The sequence below is a fragment of the Hyperoodon ampullatus genome (assembly GCF_949752795.1).
Source record: "Hyperoodon ampullatus genome assembly, chromosome: 6".
NCBI lineage: Eukaryota > Metazoa > Chordata > Mammalia > Artiodactyla > Ziphiidae > Hyperoodon > Hyperoodon ampullatus.
Genome location: NC_136919.1, coordinates 57,006,532 through 57,025,644, shown reverse-complemented (window position 1 = coordinate 57,025,644; position 19,113 = coordinate 57,006,532). Strand labels below are relative to the sequence as shown.

Genomic DNA, 19,113 nt, shown 5'->3' with positions numbered 1-19,113 from the left:
TTTGTTTTCTATGATAAAGAGAACTTTTTCATCTTTTAGATAATAAGACGTATAATTTATCTTATTTATGTATTTACCTGTGCTTGGATGCACAGGGGCAGACTTGAATGTCAACTGTAGCAATTTTTGTCAACAAATTTTAGAAATTAATTAAATAGTCATTATGTAAACCTGGAGTCAGTAAACTACAGCCCACCTGCCTCCTGTTTTTGTAAATAATGTTTTATTGGAGCACAGCCCTGGTCATTTGTTTATGTATTGTCTGTGGCTGCTTTCCTGCTACAGTGGCAAATCTGAGTAGTTGCTATCTGACCCTTTACAGAAAAATATGAACAATCCTAATGTAAATAGTCACATGGTAGTATGGGTCAGACCAAATGCAATAGCACTGAAGAAATATAAAGCAAGGCGATTGCTCTAAGATGTGGCTGCTCGGGAAAGGCTTAACAGAGAAGATACGCTATGAAGTGAATTTCATCTTTAAATAGTAGGAACAGACAGAGGAGGACATTTTATATGGGAGACAACAACATAAATAAAGTCCCTTAGGAATGAGCAGATTTTTGAGCACATGGGACTATTCTGAAAATGGTTTTAACCAGATTGGAATTAGACAACAGTGAAAATGAAGTCGAATGTGTGAGACTGCTGCTGGAGACTTAAAACCTGGGAATCAGAATTTGCATTTAATCTGACAGGCTATTGAAAACCCACTATGAATTCTTTACAGGGAAATGATATGATGGAAATAGCATTTTAGGACAGTTAATCTGACAGCAGCGTACGGGATGAACTCAAGCATGGAGAACCCCAAGACTAAGCAGTTACTGAAGGAACTCTAGCATGAGGAACAAAGATGATGAGTGGAGAAATGGAGAGGAAAGGTAGACTCTGAGATGCTGGAAAGAACAAAGCTGACTTTGTGACTGACTGGATTTAGAGAATGTTGGTGAAGAAAATTGTGAGAGGAGAATTGAGAGAAGATGCGCTGAAATGGAAACAGTTTTTATGAGAGAAAATATGTGTTTTGTTTTTAACCTCCCCAATTTCTGGTGTTTTAGAGCCTTATGAGAGAGAGTAGGGAAGTGTTTGGAGATAGGGATGAGATGAAGGCTCCAGGAGAGTTTTCATGAAAGAAGCACAAGGCAAAAGGCTTGGGAGCACCTTCAGGAAGATGGTGCTTGAGAAGCAGAGTGGACAGAGGAATTGGAGGAGCCAGTAGAGCAGTGTTTGCCAAGGTGTATCCCAGGGAAGGCTGGTTATGTAGACTGTTAACAGGTATTTTTAGAAAAAGGTGGGCCATGACCAGATAAGTTTGGTAAACTCTGGGTTAAGCAAAGTTAATCAAACTTCTTGCTTTAGAACCTCTCAGATTCTTTAATAATACACACCATTATTTGTTATCACCAACTAAGATCTGTCTCTCAATTATAAATTCATTTATCCAACTTTCTCCCTGACATTGCCACTTGGACGTGCATTAAGCATCTAAAATTTACCTGTCCAGTGGAATTCCTGGTCTTCCCTCACAAAACTTATTTCCCTATCTCAGTTGATGGCAACTCCATCTTTTCCTTTTAGTAAAAAAATGCCATGGTAAGTAATATATACCTGGTTTTGTTTAATGTGTAAAATGCCCAAAGGAATTAAAATTAAGAATAAAGTTGCTCAGATCATAAACCTTGACGTCATCGTTGACCCTTTCTTTCTCCTATACTCTCATCTAATCCATTAGCAACCACATTGTCTCTGCCTTTGAAGATATCCAGAATCTGACCTCTCCTCACCTCAGTGATTCTATTAAAATCTTACCACTTTTTTTTTTTTCCTGTAGTAGTTAACAGTTTCACGCAGGATAAATACATCTGTCCGCCCAGTGGCCTACAAGGCCCTCTGTGGTCTGGCTTCTCACTGACTCTGATTTACCATTCTCTTCCTCCTTCACTCTGTCCCTGACTCATCTTTTTCCTCTTTCTGGATGGGTCTTAAGCAGGTTATTAGCTTAGGGCTTTTGCACTCACTGTTTCCTGTGCCTGTGACACTCTTTTCCCAGATTTGTGTGGCTAACTTCCAAATGTCACCCTCTAAGGTGACCACCATATTTAAATAGGAAGTGTGTCCATCCCTCATTTCTCATCCCCCGCCCCGTACTCTGTTGGCTTTACTTTTCAAACACATTTTTTTCTTCCAGTTTTATTGAGGTACAGTTGACTTTTAGCACTGTATAAGTTTAAGGCATAGTGATTTGACTTACATACATAATCAAATGATGACCACAATAAGTTTAGTGAACACCCATTGTTTCATATGGATACAAAATTAAAGAAGTGGAAGAGAAATATGTTTTCCTTGCGATGAGAAGTCTTAGGATATACTCCCTTAACATTCATATGTAACATTCAGCAGTGTTCATTACCTTTATCATGTTGTACGCTATAACCCCGGTACTTATTTATCTTATAACTGGAAGTTTGTATGTTTTGACTGCCTTCATCCAGTCGCCTCCCCCCGCCTCTGGTTCCAGTTGCAAAATAAATGAGTCACAGGTATGAAATGTATAGTGTGGGGAATATGTCAATAATTATGTAATAAATTTGTATGGTGATGGTAACTAGATTTATCGTGATGATCATTTTGAAATGTTTAGAAATATCAAATCATTATGTTGTATAACAGGAACTAACGTAGCGTTGTAGGTCAATTGTACTTCAAAAACAAACTCATAGGGCTTCCCTGGTGGCGCAGTGGTTGAGAGTCTGCCTGCCGATGCAGGGGACACGGGTTCGTGCCCTGGTCCGGGAGGATCCCACATGCCGCGGAGCGGCTGGGCCCGTGAGCCGTGGCCGCTGAGCCTGCACGTCCGGAGCCAGTGCTCCGCAACGGGAGAGGCCACAGCAGTGAGAGGACCGCGTACCGCAAAAAAAAACCCCAAAACCAAAACCAAACTCATAGAAAAAGAGATCAGATTTATTTTTTTCCATTGTATCACCTTCTAACATATTTCATGTATTATTTGGTTTTTTGTTTACTCTTTGAATCTTCAAGATGGCAATATATGTCCCTACAAAATTCTTTTTTCCTCTCGAGGAGATCTCTATCTTGGGTTTCCCAGGCACACACTTTGGGAAATCTGTTGTGATGTCTTATGGAACAAAAGAGAAGAGCATCTCAAGAAAGGTGAGATTAATACAATGGGGAAGTTGAAGAAATTGTGACCTGCTGAAAAGCTAATGGGTAAATTAGACAGGGGACATGGTTGGCAGTCTTAGAACATGTTGTTTCAGTGCTGTGAAATGTCCAATTCAAGGGACTTTGCCGTAGCAAAGTTTAGATGTTGAGGAAGAAAGGTAGTATAAATTATTTATTCAGGGAGTTGGGCTTTGGACGAAAGGGAGGAGAATAGTGAGAAAGAGCTGCAGGTTCAACACAAGAAGCTTCCATTTTTGAGATCAGGAAAGCTTGGTTTTGTTGCCTGTTATTTTTATAAGGTGACTTAGAGAACAGTACTGACAAACTTTTTTTTTAAGTTATACTGTAATAAATAGGTGGCCTAAAGCATCCTATTTTTTAGAGTGGTGTAATTTGCTGGGTTCAGTGCTGCATGGGAATTGGATAAATTGGGATCCTTGGGAAATCTTCTTATTAGTTCTGTGCCTCCACTTTGCCACCTGCCCTTCTCCATGATTTTGTTGTTGTTGTTGTATTTGAGAGCCCAGTAGGAGTCAGAGAGGTGTGATGTAAATATTAAAAGTTGGTGCTAATTGCTTGCTTGTTCCTCTTTTAGAAGACACGGGTTCTGTTTTGACGTGTGAATTTCTAGGTCATTTCTGTACTTCCTGAAAAAGCTCACCAATGCTTCACACTTGTCACTAACAGTTGGATTCATGATTAAACGGAAGCTTGTACCAGAGTGAGGCATAATTTAAACAATTTTGTGAAAGTTTGATTCTTTCTCCCTCAGAAGTTTTGATCCACAGAAGAATTAATTTCTATTTCAAACGTGTGGTTGAACTTTTAAAATCCTGTTATTTAGGCTTGAACTTTTGGATTTTTTTGTTTGTTTCTGTGGAGTGAATTCATCTGTTTCAGGGTTTGCTCTAATGGGAAAAACTAAGAACTGTTGGGCATTTTTAGTTTATTTATCAGTCATGGCATTTGAGGGCTGAAGTTGTTAACAGGGAAGGGTATGCCAAGGGATTGCTCTGCAGAGCCCTGTGCTTTATGTCCATTGTTGTCTTTGGAATGAATTACTTTCATGTTATTTGACAAATAGTTGGTTTGAACTCCGTTTCCGGACTAACAAATATTCTTTTGTTTTGATTACAGAATCTGCTTACGTACATGTGAGAGAAGTAAAAATGTCAGATGATATCAGGAAAAGGTTTGAATTTCCAAATTCTCTTATCCAATCACAGGTAATTTTATTTGTTTGTTTATGCTTCATGGTAACAAACAAACATTTTTGGTGGATTGTTAATTGAGTTTTATATTTTTAACATTAAATATTTTTATTCTTATATGTACTGAAATATATCTTAATAAACAACTTTTATATCAGTTAATTTGAAAATTTATGTATGACATAGGAAAGTAAATATTGAAATTGACCAATGTCTGCTTTCATTTATGTCATACTTTTCTTCTTAGAGATAAAAACCTTGATTAATCCTTGAATATATATTTTTTGGTCTATAATTAATTATTAGGAACAGAATTAAATGGTTATACATCTACAGAATATGAGAGATTAATATTGAAACAGGTATATTCTACCACAGTACAACATTAAGAATAAAGATATTTATAATAATGACATTCAATAGGTAAAATATCCTGGATTAAAAAATTGGATCTACATGCTAACTCAGGTAGAAGATTGTGATAATTTATTTTAGAAGAGCTTTTCAGTTATTAGGGTTAAAACAGAACTGATTTTCTGGTTAGCCTTCAGCTAACTAGAAGCATCCCTGTTAATCAAGGTACCATAATAGCTACCGTCTTTTCTTGTGAGAGTAAAGCTAAGGGGCCAGCAGAAGCCTGCCTGAAGACTTACCAACGTACAGCGTCTTGGATACTTTCAACAGTTACCTTCGGAGATGCCTGCTGTGGGAATTGACTTAGCTGGGTAGTGGGGAACCCTTCCATGAGGAGTAGAACACTCCTTATGCAAGATTCCCTTCTACCTGACTGGGTTGGAGTCATATCCTGTGCAGCACAGGTGCTTACCATGAAGAAGAAGATGAATGCTTGGAGGATGCTGTCCACAGTTTTTATTTTTCTGTACCTGGAGTCCCTTTATTAGCATAGATAAATCAAGAAATGCCTATTTGTGTTGCTGTTACAATGAAGTGAAAAGTGTATTGTCTAGTGTACGATATCTGTTTAAACTATTCTGTTACGGAAAACTTAAGTAGCAGTATAGGCTGATTTATACTTGGATTTTGTATTTTAAAATCAATTTAGGCTATATTCTCTGATTTGTTAGAGAGATAAATTGGAAGGTAAATTAGAGAAATTGAATTTGGTGGGCAATGGGGGGATGTTTATCATTAAGCTTTTTTCTTTTAGTCCTTTTTCTAAATATGAACAGTAGCTTTTTTTTGTCCTTGTTGTGTTTCATATTGGTTTCAGTAGGTTCTTGCAATTGTGCCCTGTCCTCTGAATACTTCTTATTGTTCTTTTGTAACCACTGCTCAGTGTTAGCGCCATATTTCATTGATTCACACACATTTTTTCACATTTTAACATCTGTGAAATTGGGTTGTACCTAGTAATTGATGGCAGCAGTCATTATACAGTTGTTATTGCCTGCACATTTATGAAGTTGGCCATGATTTTCTAAAAGAGTCTGAAAGAGCTCTTTCATTAATATAAAATCAAAAATTTAAATTAAAAGAAGCATTGTATAACACAAATTAGTTGGCAGACTTCTTTTCTTTCTTGGTGGTACATAAAATAATGGTGCATCTTGCAGTTGATGGCCAGTTACATTCAATGAAATATGGTATATTTTGTAAACAGGAACTGAAACTATTCACTGGTCCTCAATTCTTTGTTACTATCCCTTTAACAAAGAGGTAAGAGACAGTTCATTGATCTAAACTTAAAATTCATGTAAATGTGTGACTTGTATTGTAAAACTTAGACCATCAAGCATTGAGGTCTGAATTCAATTACAATGTGTGAAATACAAAAAGAAACGAAGGAGTAGGTGCTTTGTTTTCATTTGAGCTTTTTGGGCATCTTTGCAACACTGACAGGTATTCATAGTCTTTTCAGACATTGGTCTCAAGGGCAGGCTGAACAGTTGTTGCCGTAGCAAAGTTTCTCCCAACCCATACATAGCATGGCTGTCATTGTTGCTAGCCTGTGGCTCTAAGACAGCAGTGCTGTGTGGTGCTGAAAAACTAGGAGAGTGGAGTTGAGGTGATGGTAAATAATGACATTTATGTATTTATGGAATCAGCTCTCCTATAAGAATCTTAGTTTTAATTACTGGCTTTTTGACCCAAGAAGATATGGGAAAATTTTAGAGATTTATGAGGCTGAAAGCTTATTAAGGGGCTGAAACCTATGAGAAACCAATAAAAAAATTAAATCATAGAGCATAGAGGAAGGAGAATGGTCGTGGTGAGGGGAGGACCTGTTGGTTCAAATCTGTGTGGGCCATAATCATGAAGATGGGGATGATGATCTTCGTTAAGGGCATGATGAAGAATGATGCGTTTCATTTAGTTGCAAAGATGATTTTAAAAATTGTGGAGTTTCTCACTTTTCTCATGGTTTAATGGATTAAGCAATCTCAAATTATCTTCTAATACTAAGTGACAGCAATTTAAACTGAAATTCCAGCAATTTTCTCAACATCTATGAACAATAGTTTTCTTATTGGGATAAAATGTAGGATAAAATGCTTACCTTGAGGGTTGTTAATGAAGATAAGAGATTATGTATGTGGAGTGCCAATACAGTGCCTTCTACAAAGCACACACTCTATGAATGGGAGTGACTGGCATACCCTATCAACTAGTACTGCTATTAGTTACCTTCAAATTAACTATTGAGCGAGAACTTCCAAGGGAATGTATTCATTAATTTTGTTTGTTTTTTTAGGCTGCAGGTCATCTTATTGCTGCAGTTCTAAAGGAAAATGGTTTTTCAGGAAAGATCCACCAGTCCACAAACCAGGTCTGTCTTTAACTTTGTACTTTAGTTCTATTCAGATATTGCTGCTAGCTGGACTGCATAAGCACTTCTTTTGTTTTCCTCACAGTTCAGTCACTATAGAAATGATTGTGCCTTTTTTTGTTTGTTTGCCATGATTTTCTTTCTTTCTTTTTTTTTTTTAAATTTATTTATTTATAGCTGTGTTGGGTCTTCGTTTCTGTGCGAGGGCTTTCTCTAGTTGTGGCAAGTGGAGGCCACTCTTCATTGCGGTGCATAGGCCTCTCACTATCGCGGCCTCTCTTGTTGCGGAGCACAGACTCCAGATGCGCAGGCTCAGTAATTGTGGCTCACGGGCCCAGTCGCTCCACGGCATGTGGGATCTTCCCAGACCAGGGCTCGAACCCGTGTCCCCTGCATTGGCAGGCAGATTCTCAACTGCTGCACCACCAGGGAAGCCCGCCATGATTTTCTTTTAAACTTTAAAATTTGTAACAACACTCCAGGAATGAGATATGGAAGGGGTGAAGGGGAGTATTCTTATGACTATTAATGAAAAATAACATGGGTGGAAGGAGGGTAGGCATGCTTTAGAGAAGGCTGATAGGGTTACTGCTGAGGGAATCTTTTTGTTTAATGGAGAAAGTGAACATAGTGGCTCTGTTTGGGTGTAGGAGATTTCTCATGCTTTAGGTATAGCCCCAAATATGCATTCTAAGTTGGAAAGGTCATCCCCTGGCAGGAAGAGCTGGAGGAAAAATTCTGTGCCATTCATAGAGCAGTTGAATGCTAAGAGTTGAAGCAATGCCAGCTTACTGACATATTTACCACTTGGGTTTTGGTTGACCAGTGTTGTGTATTTTGACATGCTGATGGGAAGCTCTGCTTAAGTAGGTCCTCTAAGGTCACTCTATGGAGAATATAGGTGATGGAAATAAGATTTTTTTTTCATAACAGAAATAAATTGATTTCCTTTCTCTCACATTCCTTTTTAATAGCTGCTTCAAGTTACATCTCTTTACAGCTTCTGCTGACATGTTGAAGTCAATGTAGAGGCATACTTCACTAACTGGCATTTATCTGGTGTTTGTATGTAGTCATATAAATTAGGTTTTCTGAGAATTCTGATCTTAATCCTGCCGATAATCACATTATGTACTCTGAGAAGATCTAGTGTTTTTACTTAAACTGCCAGGATTTACTGAATGTCAAATCCCTGTAACTAAATGTTTCCTCTTCTAATAAATGAATGCTTACTTGCATGAGGGCACAGTATTACCTGAGGCAACAGTTTTTTTATTCATTTATTTTGTTATTCTGGCTTAGTAGTGGAGTGATGACATTTAGAACGCTTTGGTATTGTCTATACAGGTGAATAAAATTTCCTTCTGAATAAAAGAAATGGAATATAAATATTTCTTCCCTTCAGTGACTGTTAATTGTATTGTTATGTTAGCGGGATTCTAAGACTGAAGAGGCTCTCAGAGCCAGCTACTGTGGGAAAGTTGGCACAATTTAATGTTGATTTTCATTCTTTTAGTTATTCTATGGGAGCTGGGGAATCTTAATTTTTTTTTCTCCAGATTGTATGTTTCCCTAATAAATTATGTCAGGAGGAAGGAAAAATAGCTTCATTTTGTGTTCTTTAAAAAAAAAAAAAAATCCCCCAAACAACATGTAAAATCTAAATGGACTTAACCCACAATACATTCAAATAGTAGTGAACCTTTGTTTTTGAGGGGAGGATCATGAGTTCCTGAGAAAGTTATAAAAGCTAGAACCTCTGTTTTTATAGGATTTTTCAAAATAAAGAACTTATATGTATCTATGTGTCCTTCCGGTGCTTTCCTGTCAAAGGTGACAGGTTCACAGTGTGAGGGGGAGAAGTCACAGTCTTCCTTGCGCAAAACACTTTTTCTAGGCTTTTCCTTGTAGTCATGGAACCAGCAGCTTGCTCGTAGCCTGTCCTACTTCTGTCTCCTTCCTCTGGGTCCACATTCAGCTTCAGTCACTTGGGGCAGGGACATTATGGGGGACAGTGGGGTGGCATGTGGGTGATAGAGGTTGGTGGGAGGAGAGCAGGAACATTTTCTGAAAATGTTACTGCCATTTAGGGCTTGAAGCATAGGTGTGATTTGGAGTCCAACTTAGACTAACTGATATGCTGGTATTGTTCATGTCTGGTTAAATGGCTTAGTTAGAACACAGTGCTGGAGCCAAGTCATAGTTTCGATCTCCTAGTAGTTGTGTTGCTCGGACTCAGGTCATACTTCTGCAGCCAGCCTCATTTTGCAGCAAAGACACCAGATGAGAGAGAGTTGCTATATCAGAACATATCCATTACCTCTCTTGGAAAACTGACTTTAGTGTATTCTACAAATGGTGTGATATGGTTTTTGTAGAGGAAAGTTAGCCTACTGTGAACGAATTACACTTTTCTTTTTTTTTTTTTGCGGTACGCGGGCCTCTCACTGCTGTGGCCTCTCCCGTTGCGCAGCACAGGCTCCGGATGCGCAGCCTCAGCGGCCAGGGCTCACAGGCCCAGCCGCTCCGCGGCATGTGGGATCTTCCCGGACCGGGACACGAACCCGTGTGCCCTGCATCGGCAGGCGGACTCTCAACCACTGCGCCACCAGGGAAGCCCAGAATTACACTTTGATGAATGGCTGGGGGTGTACATGCATTGCTGCTCATCAGACGTGTGTTTTAATCACTGGTTTGATTTCAGACTCCTGCTTTGAACTTGCTGTGGGAGAAGTGTTGCAGTGATAATGTCGTGGTTCGAACAGCCTGCTGTGAGGGTCTGGTAGCCCTTGTCGCTCAGGATCTTGCGGAGTTCAGCTATGTTCTCAATGGGATTCTCAACCTGATTCCATCAACCAGGTGCTCTTTCCTTCATGTTTGATCAGTTAATGATTTAAATTTTTAGAAAAAAATTCATTCATGTGCCATTAAGGGTCACCATTCATCCTACTTGCCAGTTGTTTTCCTTTCCCTAAAAATGTCATGCAGTTGAAATTTCATATGTGGTGAGAACATGCTAATTTAAGCTCTAAAAGTTTGGGGATTTGTGGTCATTTGCTGTACTTAAGTTTTGGGGTTCTGCTTATTTTGTCATTGCTCTTTTTAAGGAATAGCTAAGTAGTTTATAACTCACAGTTTGCAGTACAAATTCCTGACTTATTTTAAGAAAGAAGGTTGCCCATAAACATTATTCCACAGTGGTAAAGTTTATACACTATTAGCAATACTTAGTCAGCCTTTAGCATCAGTGCATGCATTAGAAAATAACAGCACTAATTTCTTTAAAAGCATTTTGTGGTTTAGACATGTCTTCCCCTGATTATTCCAAGTAAATAATGTTCTTTGAATTTGTTTGGAATGACCATATTTATTCCATTCACAGACTGAGGTTAATGGAATCCCAGGGGATAAAATGGGCATTCTGAGGTGGTCAAACAAGACTGTATTTGCACCATCCCCTGGAAGTGAGCATCTCTTGTAAAATACTCCCTGAAAAGGAGGTGCCACTCTTTGCTTCAAGAAATGGTCTTGATCTATATGCCCTCAGTTTTGCCTGCTTTAAATCATTTGAGCTTCTGTCCCCTTCTCCCAACTCTTACCCAGGCCCCCGCCTCCTTCTCAGTGGGGTTACTTGTTCTCCTGATGTTTCTTACTCACCTTTACTGTAGTATCATCAGAGCTAAATACTTAATCTTTTTTTCTGCCTTCTGTGGAGACGGAGTACAGCTGTAACCATCAATGTGTGGACAGTTCCTTCCTAGGCTTGAGTTCTATTAGGTTAAGTAACCTCTGGCCTTTTAACCTTTCTTCACAAATCTTATTTTGTTCCCTTACATCATCTCTTTGCATCTTTTTGGAGCCTTGATTTTTTTCTTTATATTCTGCTATCTACATTTATAAGTCCAAGCCCTCTAGTGTGGTATACGTGCCCTTCCCAAACTAGTTCCCACCTTCTGTTCAACCTGCGTTTTCTGCCATGAACCCTCCTCTAAGCCGTGCATACCTGTTCCCTGTTCCCGAGCCTGTGCATGCTGAACCTCTGCATGGAATGTTCCTTCCCCTTCTCTTTCTGATATCATCTTCTTCATCCTTCAAGGCTCAGCTCAGATGTCACCTCTCTTGCCTAGACACTTCCCTCTTCTAAGCTGGGCTACTTGCTCTTTCACAATATATTTCTATTTTTAACCTGTATTTTTGTCTCTAGCACACTCTTCAGCAGTTAGTAGATGACCAAATCTTTCTGAATAAGTAAGGTTCAATCATGGCTAAAAACTTAACTCATTTTCTGTCTTTTTCTTTGTGTGCATGCCCGCGTGCACATGCATGCACGCGTACACACTCAAACAAATGTTTTTAGAAGGATCCTATTGTATATCCATTAAAAAATTAGTTTTGAGGCAGCATTTAAAAGGTTAAGTTTTTTTGTTTTTATTTATTTATTTATTGGCTGTGTTGGGTCTTTGTTGCACTGTGCGGGCTTCTCATTGCACTGTGCGGGCTTCTTATTGCAGTGGCTTCTCTTCTTGCAGAGCACGGGCTATAGGCGCGTGGGCTTCAGTAGTTGTGGCATGTGGGCTCAATAGCTGTGGCTCACAGGCTCTAGAGCGCAGGCTCAGTAGTTGTGGCGCACAGGCTTACTTGCTCCATGGCGTGTGGGATCTTCCCAGACCGGGGCTCAAACCCGTGTCCCCTGCATTGGCAGGTGGATTCTTAACCACTGTACCACCAGGGAAGTCCTAAAAGGTTAAGTTTTAATGTGTCTCTCTTTTTGTAACTTATTGGTTGCCCTTAAGCAAGCCACCTAGATTTTGCCTCACCCTTTTTTTTTAAAATGCAGGTAGTAGTATTAGTTCCTCCCTAAATATTTTCAAATGCCTTAAAATTCACAAACATAGAACCTCCTTGCATTGTCTAGTTGTACTGTTTATATCCAAAAGTAAGAGTATCAGCAGCTAAAGGGGCCAGGGGCCAGCTAATGTCTCTGACTAAGGGATAATTAGAGCAAGTTAGGTTATACCTTTAATTCCAGAATGTCCTTTTAGAAAATTATGCTGGTGTGGGATATCCTTCACACATCAGTATAAGTCCATCATCACTATTGTAAACTGAAAAGCATAAGCTTTGCTGATAGTGGATCAGCGTGTCATCTGTGTATGTGAAAATTTGTCAGTAATATTAGATTTTTTTAAATTAAAAAATACATTTTTTGAATTAGCAACATGTTCACATGGTAAAAAATTCAAAAGGGCGTAGGAGGCAAATTCTCTGTCTTTCCTCTGTGTCTCAGTTTTTCTCCTCAGGTAGAACTCTTAACAGGTCTTGTTATCCTTCTAAAGATGCTGTATGTACATGTAACTGAAAATTTATATGTACATGTTTTTTCTTAAAAAAATTAGTAGCCTACTATACATAGTATTCCTTAGTTTGCATTTTTCACTGAAAAAAATATCTTAGACATCATTCCTTACCATACATAAAGTGCTTTCTATTTTTTCTGGCTGTATAATATTCCACTGTATGAATGTGCCGTAATTTACCAATTCCCTATTTTTTTCAATTATTTGCAATTATAGGCAGTGCTTCAATGAGTAATCTTACACATATAGGTTACCATTCATTTTCAAGGGTCTTTGGAAATATGGCCAATATATAGAAGAAAGCCTTGAATTTTATGGTAAGCAAATATAGGAATTTTAACAATTGAAGGATCCTGAAAAAACTTTTTTTAAAGTTTCTTAGAGTGTTCATGTTGTCTAAATTGTTAGCCACAGGAGATGTAGACAGAGTAGGTTCTGAAGCTAACCAGTTTAACTTTTGCATCAATTTGATCGTGAAATGTGTTATATAAGTGCTTGGTTTTCTTTATTGTTGTCAGTAGAGGTAAGGATTCTTTCTGAAGAATTTCCTTTGTTTTATTTCAAGTAGTAGAGCTTTGTGGTTCGTAGTGATTACAGAGACTATACTTTGTATTGTTTATGCCTTAACGAAAGCAAAATGAGAATCAAATTTAAGAAATTAAATTTAATTTAATTAAAAACAGGAACCCAAACAGCCTCCTCCTCCAAATGCTCCTCAGGGAATCTTCTGAGACAGAAAACCATCTTTGTCTTTGGGATCTAAAAACAAAAATGACTTTGTCATTTCCCTGTGGTTCTTGGCTGAGACATTTTGGATCTTCAGTTTCCAGTGTTTAAATTTCTTCTTGTCTGTGGCTTTCTCTTCTTAAAATAGAGATTTATGGCAGTCTAGAGGCACCTTGGGAACAGAGCCACACAACGATTGCTCAGCTTTGATGCAGAAGAATGAGTCTAAAACTGTATTTTTTCATTTTGCCTACCTAGCATCCTAACATTCTTCAGAGGGAGAGAGAAAGAGGGAGAGGGAGAGGAAGGGAGGGAGAGAGGGAGATGGAGAGAAAGGAAGAGAGAAAGAGGGAAAGAGGAGAGAGAAGCAGCATCCTTCTGTGGAATAGATATTTAGAAGTTGTAGCTTCCAGAGCTTTCTCAGCATTGCAGTAAATGTTGAAAGCTGCAAGGAAAGATGGAGGAAAAGTCAGTGAGGTTCTCTCTCCTAGCCTTATAACCTGCTCCTTGGCTCTTTGCAGGTCTAATATGTAAATTCCCTTGGAACATGTACGAAAAGCTGCCTCCTCTTAACCACCCCCCGCCCCCAAATCCAGCCCACAATTTGAGAAACATTGGTCTAGAGCCTGCTACATTGTATAGTCTAACTTTGAATAAGACTTGACATTGGTAAAGCTCTGGTTGTCTAAACTTCAGGGAGTGGCTGGGAAAGTGTCTGGCTCTGTTTGAGAGATTGTTCCCTTCAAAGGAATAGTTTGATGTCCAGAGTGTTCTCGGCTCAAAGCTGAGGCAACATGAAACAATTGTAAACTAGTTTTTATAGCTTCTGTAAACAAAGAAGTGGATTTAAGAGGTTGAAAATGTTCTTTTAATCAGTAAGGAAATTTGAAAAAAAAAATTATTCCCTAGGGAGGGTGAAGGAAAGAAGGGGGCTACAGAGAAAACACAGTAAGGAAATTATTATCACCAGTTAAATGCAAATTTTGAAATTAAATAAAATTAGGGTGAATGATATACATAGTAGCATGTCATTTTCTTATCCTTTAAGGAACTGCTTGTTTTAAGTTTAGATTGTTTTTGGTTTTGTTTTTACATTGAGTTTATCCTATGATAAAGATTCCCAAAGCAAGGAGTTTCCTCATTTTTCTTTCCTTAGATCCCCGCCCCCTCCCTTAACTGCACTAGCTTCTAGAAAGCTCATGCAGCCATTGTTATAGTTGCTTAGTAACGGGATTGTGAATAAAAACAGTACTCTCCTGTGGAACCAGGTATTTAGTTTTCGATACTGAGATGTCATGACAGCCTGTAATTTCAGTTCAGCTGCTTCCCCGACCCGCCACCCCTTCTTTCAAAAAATGTGTTTGGTAGGACGGTTATGCTCTAGATAAACTAGCACTTCATTTGTGTTCCTTTTATGCTTTCAAGCAGGGAAGGGACCTGCAATTTATGTATTTGGGGGAAAAATGTATCAGGGTGTGAGAGATTAAAGTCTATTTTCTGAGATTCCTAAAGACTACTTTTTAATAAATCTCAAATAGGATATTAATAAATGCCCATAATGGGTCCCAGCTAAAGCTGCTGGATCCAGTGAGTCTTTTTGATCATGGATTGATGAGGGTCCAGTTAGATTAAAAATGACTTTGAGAACTATTTGCAGTTAAGATTTAGGGTAATTCCATGAGAAAATTCTTATCTCTTAGGGTCTTTTCTTTTGTCGATGACCCTGTTCCTTGGAACACTTAATTGCTTTGTTATCATGTAGGAAACGGTTAGCAATCAAGGAGACGCTGTATTCATACCTTGTATTATTGAAGCTTTTCTGTACTGTTCAGCTTCTTTCTCTTTATTTTATTTGGCAGGAGAAGAAGAACCAAAGAAGGATGGCTTTATGAGGTTTCCCCAAAGTTTGAGGAAGACAGTCTTAGTTAGCATGCTTTCATTTGCAGCCAGGGAGTCAGAGAATTTTTCATGAATTTGAGATGGTTTCAGGGTTTATATCTACATTGGTATCATTACTCATTTAATTTTAACTCTTATCTGACAATGACAGAATTCTTGGACCATGTCTGTTTCCTCATCTTGTCTTTTAAGTATTCCGTAAGCCTTTTAGCTTGTTTTCAGATGTTCTCTTTTCCTTTTTTCGAATCCTTTTTCTTTCTCGAAAATTACAGAATCTCTCTCAACTTGTAGCTCATAACCAGTAATGTAATTCTAGCCACTTTTCTCATCTAGGACATTCTGCCCTATTTCTTTTTAAGTTAACTGATCTGGTTGAAGGCTTTGTTTGTCACAAAATATTCCATTGTAAGAGTCATGTATTTATGCTAAGGTGTTTTTAGGTGATTTAAGAAAAGTGGTTACTGAAATACATGTTACTTTTATAATGGAAAAGTGCTTCAGAAGAAATCGGGCTGTTTTCTGGTACTTAGAACTTTCCCAAGCAAAAACTCAATAGCATTATATCTCTTAGATTTTTTTGAAAGAAACATTATTTTTTGTCATTTATGGGTCAACCATGGGTTCTACAGAACTGTTTGTTTATTTCCTCCCTTTCTTCCTGGCTCTGCCTCTCTTTTCTCATATAATTTTATTATAAATTTAGGAAATGACTTGATCATTAATCTAGTGTTTAACATTCTCTTATTTGCTGGTGACTTACTGTACTTAAAACTGACCACTTACCCTTTCTAGTTAAAAAGAGACTTGGCTACATTTGTACCATTTGCTCACATGATACCCTCTTTTGGCATCCTCACAGGATGCCCTCTTTTGGGATGTTTGTATAATTCTCTTCAATGCAAACTTTTGTTATTCTCATCCCTTGTCAAAAAATTAGTATGGGTACTTCCTTGCACCTCATATTTAGAATATTTTGAAACTAAAGAACCAAGCATTAATTGTAGTCTTTTCAAAAGGAGACCGAGCATACATGAGCAGTATTTAATGCTGTAATCAAATAAACCCCAAAGGAAACCTGAGATATGGTATTCGTATGCACAGTAGTAATTGTGCTGTATTTACCTAGTGAAGAGCAATTTTTCTGGGTGGTTTTAATTAGTATAGTTTGTACAGCTTGACCAAAATTTTTTTTCTTTTCTTTTTCTCTGGAATATTCAGCATCATTATTGACCCACACTCCTTATGATGAGATCTGGGTTTGGCTCTTATGCCAGTGAAAATTGAGCTTACATTTTTTTTTTTTTGAAATACAGTTTTTTTTTGAAATACAGTTGATTTACAATGTTGTGTTAGTTTCAGGTGTACAGCAAAGTGATTCAGTTATATATATATATATATATATATATATATATATATTCTTTTTTAATATTCCCACCTTTTTTTTTGCATTGTTTCTTGTCACTGCGCTTGTAGCTCAGGCCTGAAGTTTCCTTTGCTCCCTCTTAGAGGGTTCTTGAGTCAGTTCAGCTTGTTTTGGCAGCTACCCAAGGAAGGACTTGTTCCAGCCGATCTTTACTAAAGGACTTTTGGCAGAAGGTTCTTGAGTGTGACAGGACTCTGTGGGCTATGAGTTACAGAAACCCACTTGAACTCGTTTGAGCATAAAAGGGTGATTTTAATTTTTTTGCTAAAGGGGTGTCCCACAGGACTTAAGAACAGGGATGTACCTGGGCCTCAGAAGCAAATTGGATACAGGCTGTGTGTCTCTTCTCTCTTGCTGCAAACTGACTTCTCTGCTTCCTAGTCTACAGGGCACCACCTGCTCCTAGGTTAACATCTCTTATCCATAAGAGATAGCCAGACTGAGGTTTGAATTTCTTGGCCACAATCACAGATTTCCAAGGACCAGCATGTGTGAGATGTTCACTCCTGGACCAGTCGGTTCTGCCAGGGGCTGTGTATTAGTTTTCTAGGGCTGCTGTAACAAATGACTACAAACTTAAAGCAACAGAAGTTTATTATTCCACAATTCTGAAGGCCAGAAGCCCAAAACCAAGGTGTCAGCAGGATTGGTTCCTTCTGGAGGCTGGGAGAGTCAGTTCCATGCCTCTTTCCTAGCTTCTGGTGGCTGCTGGCAACCCTTGACGTTCTTTGGCTTGTGTCTGCGTAATTGCAATTTCCACCTCTGTCTTTTCATGACCTTCTTCTCTGTGTTTCAAATCTCTTCTCTCCTTTCTCTGATAAGGATACCAGTCATTGGATTTAAGGCCCACCCAGGATGATCTCATCTTAAGATCTTTAGTTATATCTGTAAAGACCTTATTTCCAAATAAAGTCACATGCACAGGAACCAGGGATTAGGACTTAGGTACTTTTTTTTTTCGGGGGGGGGGGGACGACAATTTAACCCTCTGCAGGCTGTGTCTTCATTGTGTGAATATTCGTATGCTGGGATCCTTTCTATAGTAACCATATGAATGGACAAGGAGTGGTAATTCTCAAAACAGAGAGGAGACTGGGACATTATTACTGAAGATTGAACTTGGGGTAAAGCCGTGACTCTGGAAATAGGTATCTCTCAGCCTCTCAGCTCAGCTCTAGCTTTGAAAACATAATTGTACTTAAGTACAGGTGATGATATTCTATCTGTGTTTCTGACTGGGATCGAGGGAGGAGTGGGCACTTCCCTAGAGGTCCAGTGGTTAAGATCTGTGCTTCTACTGCAGGGGGCACAGGTTTGATCCCTGGTAGGGGAACTAAGATCCCGAATGTCATGCAGCACAGCCAAAAAAAAAAAAAGATTAAAATGGGATAGAGGGAGGAGAGATTGAGTGGATGGAGAGTCATTGTCAAAGATAACAGGATTATTTCATTGCTTGATAATGTAAAGGGTATTATGTTAACTTTATCTTCCCAGTATTTACAATTCCCTCATTTGCTAAATGTACAATCTCAGAGAGAGAGGACTATAAGCACAACTAGTAATATCATTCATATTAGCTTATTTAGTAATAAACTAAATAACAAACTTTATAATAATAAATATATGATACTGTAATTTCAGTGTGCATATGTAAAATCACATAATTATAGAACTAGAAATTACCTTCAAAGGTCACCTCTGTATCTAAGCAAGACAGTACCTTAGCTGTCTTCCATCCATCCATCTATCCATCTACTAATTAAACACTTACTGAATATCTCCTGTATACCTCTACTAGGTGCTGTGAGCTCATGGTGAGGAAAGCAGACATAGTCATTGGACTCATGATGCTTTTCATTTAAAGAGAGAGATTGACATAATCACATAGTCACACAATTATATATTAAACTACATTCAAACAAGAACACTGTGCTGAGAGTGCCTTTAATGTGGGAGTTTGACCTTGTCATGGAGGACAGGGAAGGCTTCAGTGATGAAGTGACACTTGACATGAGACTGAGGAATGAATAAAACTTTTCTAGGCAAATAGGAGAGGGTAGAATTTTCCAGTTACAGGAAGTAGCATGTGCCAGGTTGCTGTGGTGGGAGGGAAGATGATTAGTTAGCAAGGCCTGAAAAATTTCAAGAGCAAGAGGAGAGTGGTTTGAGATGAGGCTGGGAAGAGAAGTAGGGGTCAGACAATTCAGCCATCAGACATTCATGATGGCTGATCTACAGGATTTGGGTCTTTATCCTGAGTGCAGGGGAAATCTACTGAAGTGTTTTTATATGCTGAGTATCAGTGGTTTCAAAAAGACCACTCTGGCTGCAGTGTGAACATAACATTAGAAGTGCTGGGTTTTGGATAGGCAAATAGAGAGGTACAGGGAGATGATTTTAGGTGGCTGTTACTGTAGTTCAGGTGAGGGATGATAGTTGCTTCCTAGAGAAGAAGGGAAATAGATGGATTTGTGAGATATTTAGGGAGGGAAGCATTTGAGGTAGATTGAATATGAGGAT

The 19,113-nt window shown here is 38.5% G+C and overlaps 1 protein-coding gene across 3 annotated transcripts in view; it reads left to right on the top strand.

The window, feature by feature from the left end:
• Positions 1-4,343: 4,343 nt before the first annotated feature.
• FOCAD (focadhesin) overlaps positions 4,344-19,113 on the top strand; it is a gene marked incomplete at its 5' end in the record, with an annotated part of 286,040 nt that continues 271,270 nt past the window's right edge. For 2 of the 3 annotated variants that reach the window (XM_079706946.1, XM_079706947.1), the window contains 3 exons: positions 4,359-4,415; positions 7,114-7,188; positions 9,893-10,047. In XM_079706946.1, coding sequence (XP_079563072.1) covers positions 4,359-4,415; positions 7,114-7,188; positions 9,893-10,047 — 287 coding nt within the window. Of the gene's footprint in view, positions 4,416-7,113; positions 7,189-9,892; positions 10,048-19,113 lie in introns of all 3 variants that reach the window. The other variant, XM_079706945.1, reaches the window with a different exon arrangement.